The sequence below is a fragment of the Haemaphysalis longicornis genome, unplaced genomic scaffold (assembly GCF_048455015.1).
Source record: "Haemaphysalis longicornis isolate Haplotype H1 unplaced genomic scaffold, Haemaphysalis longicornis Haplotype H1 scaffold_7, whole genome shotgun sequence".
NCBI classification, from domain to species: domain Eukaryota; kingdom Metazoa; phylum Arthropoda; class Arachnida; order Ixodida; family Ixodidae; genus Haemaphysalis; species Haemaphysalis longicornis.
Window position 1 is genome coordinate 26,721,479 of NW_027526422.1, and position 11,821 is coordinate 26,733,299.

Here is an 11,821-nt window from a genome sequence, read left to right on the forward strand (position 1 = left end):
GCTGATGTTTTCAGGCACAGTTTATCCTTCATAATTAACTAGAAAAATCTACCTCTGTTTTTGGAACGTTATTTGGGCAATTGTAAAGTTCAAAAACGTGTCGAACTACCGACCCCTAGTGACTGCCAGCCAGCGGGATCGGACGCCACTGCATGCAGCAGAATTTTTACTACTCAGAATTACAGTTAAACTGGCACTGAAATAACGGCAAAAAATAATATGAGACCACAGGCACCAACCTAAAGACATGTACGTCACTTGACAAGTGTTCGCTTCTACACATATCTACAGATATTCTACATACATTCAACATATATTCTGCGCGTATTCTACGTAAACCAACATAAATTCCTAAATCAGCTAAAGACAAACAGAGAACGAATGAGTGATGCCGTCTGAGAAGATTATTGGATCAGCTGTCACTGAAAAGCACGACTTCCTAAAGAATAAACGTCGTCGTTCTCTTCTTAAAACAAAAGATCAGGGCCTCACGTTACATAACAAAAGTGACGTCATGTCTTTTTACATCCACATTGGTGCGATTGTCAGACAGTGGTTCGACATCTGATAATGCCAGTACACAACGCACCCAGAAACAAGAGCCCTACGATGTCGCTTTTAAGTACCCATCAAAGGCTTCAGCGGCGAAGTTTCCCTGGCACGGCACCTGGCACGGCACGGCACGGCACGGCACGGCACGGCACGGCACGGCACGGCACCATTTTGGTAAGATGACATCACCCCGGGGAAACCAATAGCAATCATCATCAATCATCACCAGGTGCCCAATACCTTGAAGCGAAACGTTTGTGCCTGCAATCCACAAAGTTTTTATATATTAAAGGGACATTTATCGCTGCAATTACGTGCCGTCGTGGGCGCTGATACAGCACCTAAGAGCGTTGCGCTTCTGCTTGGCTTGGTTTTCCACATGGCTTCTTTTCACCCCTGAAGCCAGCACCATCAGGGTAACAATATTTTAAGGGCGGAGCACTTTAGGACCTCGTTTTGTCCGGGGCTTGGCGTCCGTGCACACCGTGTTGCGCCTGCGCGAGGAGCATTGGATTGGATTGGATTGAAATCGATTGGAATAAATTGAATTCAATCAGATTGGATTGAATTGGAATTGTTTATACTGTACGTCACTCATTTACAAGCGCGAGTGGACAATGCCACGGGTAATTTGCGGTAAAAACGATCCCCAGTCCTTTGCCCACTCGTCATTATTCACTTCGTGGAGAGACGTGAATTTTTTTCTTCTTCGTCTTCCATGAATCTGTGGCAAATACATCTCATCTAGCTCCATTATTACATTGATAAATGAACTTTAAATATTCGTTTACAGTAATTTTGGGGCTTTCTTTTTGCAGCCTCGGGCAACTTTTAAGATTGTTGTGAGCTATGCCGAGTAACAAGGGAACACCTTTCCGTGGTACACGTAGCGGTACATACTGGCACGCCCGAAGGAGCGCGGCCCTCCTAGACCGTCGTGCCAGATTTCCCTCTATTATGTGATAATATGGAACTCTATGCCTGCAACGGGCTCAATAGCAAGACGCAGGTAGCAAGAATTCGCAACAAACATATTCTTTATTACAGCAGCGTCCCGATGCCTCGAAACTGCGTTGACAACATTAAAAATATTGGTCTCGTTACACTTCACTAACAAACAAAACACTTTGCATGCTATGGCCCCGGGTGGGTCGTAATATAATAACGCTTAAATAATAGATAAACCACCGATAAAATCTCTAACATCACAGAAACGCGCTTTGCGCACTCACAAACATTTGTTCACCAGCACACGTTTCTTTAGATTGTAACAACATTTATGCACACGCAGAAAAAATGGATGCATAAATATTCTCTCCGTGTCGTTTTTCTTGAGTCTTGTATTACGGGTGCCACTGAAAGACCTGATGGCTCTTGATTGCTTGATATCATGGTGCTATGATATTTAGCCGCTGTTTACGTTTGTCCGCCTATTTTAGACTGTCGGGCAGTGTTTATCATTCCCACAAACAGATTAAAAGGGGCTAAATTTGGCGCTTGAAATAGAAAAGAAAACCACAACAGGCATAACTTAAATGGTTCATGATCCGCCGAAACTCTATAGGGATCAAATGCCCAGTTCAAAACAACAATTTTATCGTTCTTTGACATGATAAAACATGATGTACACACACGCCTGACAGGCTCCGCGGAAGTCTAAAATACAGCACTTTTGGCTTCGGAGCCTTACGGCAGAAAGCTGGCGTTAACTTGTTGAAAGCCCGAATAGAATCGAGAAAGCGTTCTAAAATCTACTTTATTTTACTACCGATGTTTTTTTTTTTTTGCCTTCCGTACTGCCGCTTTGGTTTCTTTTTTCCTGCAGGAAGGGGCATGGTCACCAGCCAAAGAGAAAATGCAGGATATGAAGCGACTGTTCACAAAACATATTTCCTGCTCTCGGGGTTGGGGCTCACGATTTTGGGATAATCATTTATCCAGCGCCTCATAGGTTAACCCGATTTTCGCAGACCGTAAAACAACAATTAAGGTTTAGTTATTCAAAGGCGGTCAAAGCATTGACTGTACAAACTACAGCCATTGTAAAGTTCAGGCGCCGCCTACCTCATCGTCCTATCATGTTTACAGCATTGCTTATTCATGGCCGGCATATCTGGTTAATAAAAAGTTATTGAAAAGTGGCCTACTTCGTCTGGTGTCTTTGTACGAGTATTAAACGCTTGAGAAACAGAAATGACTCCAGTTTCCCCAAAGTGAGGACCAAGAGCACTCATTCATCGTTCCTAATGCCTTAAGTGTTAAATGACCCATTGTGCGAAAAAGCCGGCGTGCGGCGTCAGCGTTGGCGTTTGGGACACAAAAACGGCCCCCCGAGGAGCGTTGCAAAAAACGAAGTGTTCCGCTTCCTACAGCGTGAGCTTCGCAATAGAATAGAAGCAAAAGTTAAGGAACGCGCTGATGAGCAAGGCAGAACCACGTGCAAAGCGGAGAGTTACAGCTGTGGCTGTGAGTGCGGTGTTCGTCTGATTATCAAGCCCGCGCCCCGCTGACCTCGCACAGCGGCGCCGCAGCCAGAATCCCTCGCAGTGCAAAACTGGAAAGAGCACAGAGCTGTGTTCAATGTTACATCAATGCTTTCGCAACCCCAACTCATAAGAAGTGCTTAGGTGCCCTGGGCTTTTTTCTCGTATGCTTCCTTAAACGGCTACATGGAGTAGTCACTGCGCATACGGGGCTTGAGGTGAAATCGTTGTTTCGTATCACTGCCGCTCATAGCTGCCCAGTCAAAAGCTTTATGACAGTAAACACGGGATCGCGTGCCGCTACGTACACGTAGAGCGGTCTATCGACGGGCTGGCACATTCTCGCAGTTCGTACGGTTAGCGTGCACACTCCCCTATAGCGCTTGATTACATGGTTGTCTACTGCGGTAGTTACGTCACAATATCTGGAAGGGATTACAGGGAAGACCTTGCAGACGGGGCGCTTTTTATCAATGAACAAAAAAAAAGTTATTTTCAAGCGTTTCTTTCTCGCTCCCGGATCGGGTGATAACAGGTGCTCTATCTTCACGAGCTAATATTTCCACATGACATGACAAGACTAAGGCCGCCGAAAATTCTGTGATCCAGCATTTCTGCTTTCAGGGAGTGTGTCCGATAAACGTACAACCTGTGAGAGTGCGTCAGCCTTTCATCAGAACGCTCTGTGCGTACGGAGCGGCACGCGCTCCCGTGTTTACTATCATAAAGCTTTCGAATGTACAAACTGGACAAATTATGAAGAAATAAATTAATCCGAAATGATCAGCATAGCACCCTCACGCTGTCATTTGCAGGGGACTACATTTGAAGTCCATTGGGCAATTCATACAAGCTGTGACGAGAAACAGCGGGTGGTAGCAGTGGCCAGGAACGGCATCGTTGCAGTACCCGGTGTGGCCCGATAATAAACAGCGCCTTATCGCCTCGATTGACGTAAGCATTCTTGTGACGTTCAAGATAGAGATAACACACATATACGCCTAAGACGAAGGTTTCTGAGAGGACGATACGAGAGGCTGTTTGTCGTCACTGAATCCGTCGGCCGCCTCCGCGAGGCTTGTAGCCGACACTTCCTTGTCTAGGGCCCCCCAGGTGCGCGGCTGGTCACGTGACTCCATGGTGAGCAGGGATGTCTGCGGCGAAATGACGCTGTCTGGGTTCAGCTTGCTGTGTTTGATGCCGTAGCTGAAGTAGACCAGAAGCCCTGCATGCCAGAAAAGAAGCTCGGCTTGAATCGGCAAGGCAATGATCAACCGAAATGAAAAGATGTTCCATTCACACCTTGAAACCCGTAGGGCCAAGCGAGTTGTTGGGCTCTTTCAGGTTTCAAATCGGGTGGACTAGGAAGCAGTGCGGGGAAACAAGTAGTTTTCCGCCTATGTGGTCCTCTTGCTGGTTGTAGAGCAGAACGGTATTTGTGGAACATTTCATTATCATCATAAACAACGGAACGGTGATGTGGAACATTTCATCATCACCAGCCTAAATAAGAGAAGAAGCATTCCAGGTGGATGCATTAATCTGCTTGCGGGGAAAGTTTTATATTTTTCTGGTATTAAATAGCTTTGAGTGAAGCCGAGTAGCCTCTGTGCCGTAGTGGCTTTAGTGGATTCTCGAGTATGGTGTTGGCCGCATGCTTTCGAGAAGGAAATAAGTGCTTGGAGACAGATATTGACGTCATGCGAAAATTCCGAATTGTTTACCACTCCGCAGTAAATTACTATTTGTGACAAGTGGATGAAATCCGGCGTAATGATAAATGGCCTTTTAGGCCTTTTGCAGTCTGATTTTTCTCAGGATATCTACATTAGAGTTAAAGTTATGGGCCATTCGCCAGAAAGGGGACTTTGCAGAAAGCATATTCTCCTGCTAAATGCGAAAAGAATGCCGTGGACTGAGCCATGTGCAGCTTCGCTGTAAAAATAGCCAATTCGAGTACAAAGATGTGCCACACGTAGCCGCGCCAGTGCCTGAAAGCAACAACCGTACGCAATACAGCCGAAAGCTACAGCTGCAATAATGTCATGGGGTATAGGTGTGTAGAATGCGTAGTTTGTATATTAATTTCTGGCAGCATTGAAACCAGGTAGCTGAGTGCGCAGGTTTGAACGTCGCCGTGTAACACCACTAAGTACAGGCGCGGACCCACCAGCTGCAAAACCACCATGCTGTGCTGTGCTGCAACTGGCACACGGCTTCCATACATGAGCACTTCGTGAACAAAAGGAGAGGCATGATGCATCCGGGTTCCCCGTTTCACATGCTGCTGCACCATCCATTACAGCGGGATTCGGTCACAACACTTCAGCACTTCGCGTGCGGTCTTTACAATTGCCTCAAGTAACAGCAGTGTTTTCTCGCCGAGCTGATCATTGTGGGATCTGGCTGAGAGTTGTCTTGGTTGAGGACCGTACCTAGTCATGTGCGATCATCGCCACTGGGAGGAGGACAGAACTAAGATTCATTAAAAAGCGTAGTGAACACTTCGAGTGACCTCCTCATCGTGATCATCATATTCCCCACTGCCACCACCATCATCATCATCATCGTGAAGAGCTGGGGCTCCAGGTTCCACAGCTCTTCAGGGCTCGAAAAGATTTATTGCACTCATTCCCCCCAGCAAGAACAATATCATTTACTAAACCTAGATGATGCCTCAGTACAAGGGTGGCCAGACGTCCCGTTTTGGTCGGGACGATCCCGTTTTTCAGGTCCGCTACTGGCGTCGCGCCTTTTTCTCCCAATCAACAATCATGTCCCGTTTTCGGGGGATTGCATAGTTTCAAAATTGGCGCCGAGCAAGATGATCAAACCAAAAGTTTCCCGGCTCACTACAAGTATATTTTACAAATATTACCTTAAGTACCCGGAAATATTTATCAAGAGAGAAATATTCAGATCTATTCGTACCGAAAAATGCTTTGAACTTTCTTGCCGAATACGACGTCGAAGACAAGGTGTACGCTGTACTGAGATTTCTAGCGTCGCAGAACTGCCCTATGTTTTCCTGGAACCAGGGCTTTTGTGGAACGCGTTTTTTTTTTCACTGTGAACTCGACGTGAACATCAACCTGCTGTCAGCATTGCGTGCAATGTTACTTGTGTGGCTGAACTTTCTGTACCAGTATATTTTACAAATATTACCTTAAGTACCTGGAAATATTTATCAAGAGAGAAATATTCAGATCTATTCGTACCGAAAAATGCTTTGAACTTTCTTGCCGAATATGACGTCGAAGACAAGGTGTACGCTGTACTGAGATTTCTAGCGTCGCAGAACTGCCCTATGTTTTCCTGGAACCAGGGCTTTTGTGGAACACGTTTTTTTTTCCCTGTGAACTCGACGTCGACATCAACCTGCTGTCAGCATTGCGTGCAATGTTACTTGTGTGGCTGAACTTTCTGTACATGTGCGAATAATTTTACAAGCGAGTCTTCCGGGATAACGTCGTGCTTAAATAATTAGATCGTCGGCAAATACACCAGCGAAACACCCGAAGCGGGACTTTCGAAATGAATGCACGCTATTGAGCTGTGAGTGTGGTTGTTCCCTCAGCCTGAGTGAGCACTTATATGGAAATGAAACGTTTTAAATAACAGCAGTTCTTGCATTAGACTGTGTTCTTGCAATCTTAACCTTTTATCTTTTGTACGCTCCCCTTCCCTCCCCAATGGTGTGTCCCGTTTCCTACCTCTAGGAATATGGTCACCCTACTCAGTACTCCACTGGCTGTGGAAGCTAACAGCCGTTTGTGAAGATACGATATCACAACTTCTCATTCTCTGCGAGTTATCACGAGCGTTGGGCGTGGAATGATGTTTCGGAGAAAAAAGAGGGGGCGTCACTATCGATCGTGAGTAAGAGAATTAGAACGATTTGTAAACAGGCGGGCCAACCCTTGCAGAAAGTGCCGGATATTGCTCCGCCCTAGAAACACCTTTCTAAAACTATGGGCGGCCAATCAGCACGGGCTACAAGGTTTGTGTCCTTCAAAAATTTAAAAACAAGACGCAAGATGCCTCGCCTAGTGACCTAATCTCTGTTTGGGTAGAAAACGTCCTCCAAAAGGGCGCACGGGGAGGCTCTACTTTGAAGTTGTTTAAGCGAAACTTACAGCTCCGGACAATTCACGAAAAAATGTCTGATGTCACGTGGCACAGCCCACGTTGCACACGAAGGCGATGAGTTAAGCTTCAGCAAATAATTGAGCAACGCTGGAATTGGCGCTGAATTCGTCCGGCTACAGTACAGCAGTGACCCTGCTGCCCTTTTACTTACTTGGTAACGCATGACTGCAAAATGTGGGCGTCAAAGCCACCTAAGATGTGCGATGATGGTTCGCTTTACGATGCGCTGCTCGTCTGGCACAACGTTCAACAAGCGAGAACATGAAAGTTCTTCTCGGGCCAACTTGTGAGCGGCTTCGTTCTCTACAGCACCCCTGCGTGTGAAGGGGGCAACTGAAGGCGAGCGCTAAGGCTGTTTTCGTTGAGCTGCCGAATGAGACGTAAGAGGAGTTGATATGATCTGCCTGTCGGAACTCTATCCTGTGAGGTGTTTACGGCTGGCCTGGAGTCCGAACACAGCTCCTGTACCTCCCCGCCGACAGTGCAACCTATCAGTACAAAGTTTTCAGCGAACCTCTTCCTGAGCCTATGGGAAATATTGAAACTTTTATGGTAGATTCGTTGCACAGCCGCATTTGCTTCTTGTAATGACAACCCCACAAAATTATTTGTTGATAGTATGATACAACTTTCGGGGAAGGCGGGAGCTTGTTGGTTGGAGCAGAGACATGAGTCACAGCAGCATTCTTCTTTTAATGTTGTTTACATTGTCCAGTGTTGAGTTGTTAGTTCTTGCCATCACATCAACATCTGTATAGTTGCTTCCATAAAGGTGTGGAGTGCCGTTTGTAATATGGTGGCTTAGTGGGGCGGCTCAATCTTTGTCTCGTAAAACAACACCAGCTTTATGGAGCACCCCACATTGGTAACCAACGGAAGAGTAACTCTGTATTCGTGTTGTTTTGGCAAGAATATCCAAAAATTCTGCCGACATGCTGATGAAACCCTATGTACCCCGGTAGTATTCACCGGTGTCACTAGATAAGGTATCAGAGTAACGCCACTCAGGAACGCAAGTCAGCAACGGCGGCAATTTTGGTGTTGATCAGTGTGGCGAGATCGCCGCTTCTACGGCATCGCCGCTAACTTTGACCGGGTCGTTTATTAATAACACAACCGAAGACACAGCTAAACGACATCTTCGGACACACCTCTTCTGCGGTAATGTTGTTGCACACGTTATCTTCGATTCGCGTCTGGAACGACGTCAGTCGCATGCAGCCGCAGAGCAGAAAGGACAAGCTAAGCCTAAGCCTACTATAGTTGACCGACTGTAAATGCATAAACAACAAAATGACGGTGCCCATGAACCGTCGCAGTGCAAAGAAATGTCATGTGATGCGAGCTGAACAATGATCATGGCGGCGGTACGGAACAATATAACAAAAGAGTGCCGATACTCTGTAACTTTATGTAGTGACACTAGTATAGACTATCGAAGGTCGCTTTGCGCAATAATCGCGTTAAAAATGGTTTTGATGGGTTTGTGTGAAATTCGGCCACCCTTTATCCAGGCTTTCTGCTCACGACTACAAGAACAAATATCTTGCATGTCGCATTTCCTTATGTTTATGTACAGATTACAGCCCATAGAAACAGCCATGCGGCAGCCGAAAAAATTACACGATTTTCTCCCAAAGCGTCCGTAATGTAATTACAACTGCCAGCCAAATAAATAACATGAAAAAGATTGATTTTTTGAGCACGTACGTTCCTCTCGATGTAGCTGGCGTCCATTCTCTTAAACCGCATTTCCTCACATTGCGCAGATTGCACAACCTTGCTAGAATCAGTCAACCGGGAATGAATTGGTGACTTCGGCCTAGTAGAAGTATTGTTAGCGCTGGAAACCCGCAATCACGACAGCCTCATTGCATCTGTTTTTTTTTTAAATGTGCAGCCACTCGGCCTTCCCTTGATACTTATTCTGTAGAAATGTTTATAAGCATATCTCGTCATAACTGTTCCCAGCTTGTCTGGAGGAGCTATTCAGGAAGCTTGACTGGGAAAACGCAGGGTTAAGGATAAACGGAGAATGCTTGAGTCATTTTAGGTTTCTAGACGACGTAGTCTTGCTAAGCGAGTCTGCAGAGCACTTGCAAAAAATGCTTGAGGAACTAAATTCAGAAAGCAGGGCCGTGGGATAAAAATAAATATGAATAAATTCAACGTAATGATGAATAAACATATGTAACGAAACGCTAAAACAAGTCCACAGTTATAACTACTTCAGTCAGGTCGTCTGTGCTGACCCCAACCACGAGAAAGAAATCCGCCGCAGAATGGGTATGGGCTGAGGTACACTCAACAAACACTCACAAATAATGACAAGTAAGCTACCTCTATCACTGAAAAGAAAAATCTATAACCAATGAGTCCTGCCTGGGGATGACATATGAAGCGGAAACTTGGCGCCTTACTAAACAACTTGAAAACCAACTTAGGTCGGTTCAGCGCACCACGGAAAGAAGAACACGGCTAGCGTTAAGGGAGTGGAATCGGGATTCCTCGATCAGGGATCAAACTCGAGTAGATGACTTCATAGTTGAAATAAATAAAAAGAAATGGACTTGGGCTGAAGACGTAGTTAGGCGAAATGATAACCGGTGGACAATTAGGGTAACGGAGTGGATACCGAGAGACTGGTCTAGACGAAGGGGGACTCCACTGACTCGATGGAGGGGCGAAATAAGGAATTTCGGAGGCAAAGAATGGACTCGAGCGGCGCAGGGCAGGAGTGGTTGGAGGTCGATAGGAGAGGCCTTCGTCCGGCAGTGAACATAGTGGGCCGTTGTTGATGATACTCAGTTCGACCTAAATTATCCGTTGGCCCGATCAGTCCCCCCCTCCCCTTCGTAATGCTTTACCGCAGTGCGTGACCCTGACATCACAGCGTTCCCTGTTAGAAGCCACAAACCAGCTGTCGCATTATCACTGACGATGCCTCTTTTAGTACGACCTCCCACCATGTCATGATGTCCTGGATGTGCTCAAGCATTACCTCGTCCCCCATTACGAACACTTTTAGTGATTGACCATCAAGTAACCTTGCCTTCTGCCTTTCAGAGACAGATATTCATGAAAGCGAGCTGTTGGAGACTATAAAGAATAACCGCTATTATTAAAGGAAGGGGGGTAAAGTTTTAAACACCCCACATCTTGTAATGCCCTTCTCCGAAACAGATAACTCCTGGTTCTCACCTACGGCCACCCAGATCAGGAGTCGCGCCCATGTGAGCGGTTGGAGCGTCGTCATCAGGGTGGCGTTGATGATTATGCTCAAGGTGGGCAGCAGCGGCACCAGCGGCATCTGCAGAAAGAGAGGTCACGTGTTCTCATATAGATCGCCTTCGCTTTTACTCCGCAAGCACAACTCTTGCAGCTTCATAAGCAAAAATAAAAATTTCAAGTCGCGCCAGTGGTGCGTATGTTGCTGTGACAGTAAGAAAATGTAACAGATGATTATTCTATTCGATAATGCTAAATTATGCGCAAATGCTGGATCCTCTGACGATATTCTGACGACGTAGTTACCGCACGGAGACATTTTGATGATATTATGTCATGCAATATTAAAACGACGTCTGCGTTGGGCTTCCGCTCCTCCGCTCAACACTTCGAGATTCTTGCGACGAAGCTTTCGGGTGTACTTAATTCGTGCGCTTATTGCGTGATACTCTTCTCTCTCTGCCACGAGAGAATTTGCTCTTCCATATTCTTCAAGGGACCCTGGAGCCCGCTTTCAGCAGTGCAAATAAACCTTTGGATTACACTGCCTAAACGTTTAAACTACACTGCCAGGAATACCTGAGCCAAATATTACATGTGCGCGTGAAGCGGTACCTTCGCAAATCTCTGCAAAAGATGCGGGAAAACCAGCCGCGCTCTCTTCAAGTTCCCTTATTATTGACCGCTTTTATTACGTCATCACAGCAGTGGCTGTCCTATTGGCTCTTGCTGGTCAACGTCACGATTTATGTCTCGTATTTTCGTTTACCATTCGCCATCGTCGGTGCTGTGCACCAACATCTCCTATGACTGAACCTGTACGTACTGTTTTGGCGTTTCCTTGTGTGTGTGATTCGAGTGCGCGCAGAGTTGTACGAAATTATTGCTTCACTTTCAACCAGATCACTTTACAACAAGCGTTTATTTCTTCAAAAACGCTCTACTAGCCTGAGCGCTTGCTCGCATTGAAGCGCTCAGGCTGGCAGGCTGCTCGCTTGGTTGCGAGCAAGCACCAAAGCCTGCTCTGTTTCGCACCATCTACGTTGCTGAGAAAATAGAAAACTCCCCCGCCTGTGATATATCGAAGGCCGCCAAAGCAAACGTTACGAGCCGCCCCCCTGTTCGAGAGAGGGCGCGCAGCCTTCGTTGCGTAGTCTACGGTCTAGTTGTGAGGGAACGATTATGGCGCGGTGATACTGGACGGATTTTTATACGTTTTGCTGGAGAATACTGCTGGAACAATAGACTTTACCCCAAAATTCATTCCAAATATCGTCGGTGGAAAGTGCTGCAGGGTACTTTATGTGACAGGTTATGTTATAATAATGTTCGAATGCTCTACTAAACACGGCACCGAACAACCTTCGGTGGCCTAAAAAATAGCCGCTCGCTCTCAACACGGACATTCA

At 46.3% G+C, this 11,821-nt stretch overlaps 1 protein-coding gene across 1 annotated transcript in view; it reads right to left on the bottom strand.

The window, feature by feature from the left end:
* Positions 1 to 1,247: 1,247 nt before the first annotated feature.
* Positions 1,248 to 11,821, bottom strand: part of LOC144144890 (cationic amino acid transporter 4-like) — a 20,377-nt gene continuing 9,803 nt past the window's right edge. Inside the window, exons 5-6 of the mRNA XM_077676389.1 lie at positions 10,386 to 10,494; positions 1,248 to 4,260 (exon numbers count right to left, since the gene is read on the bottom strand). Of these exons, the coding sequence (XP_077532515.1) occupies positions 4,037 to 4,260; positions 10,386 to 10,494 (333 nt within the window). The 3' untranslated portion in view covers positions 1,248 to 4,036. The remainder of the gene's footprint in view (positions 4,261 to 10,385; positions 10,495 to 11,821) is intronic.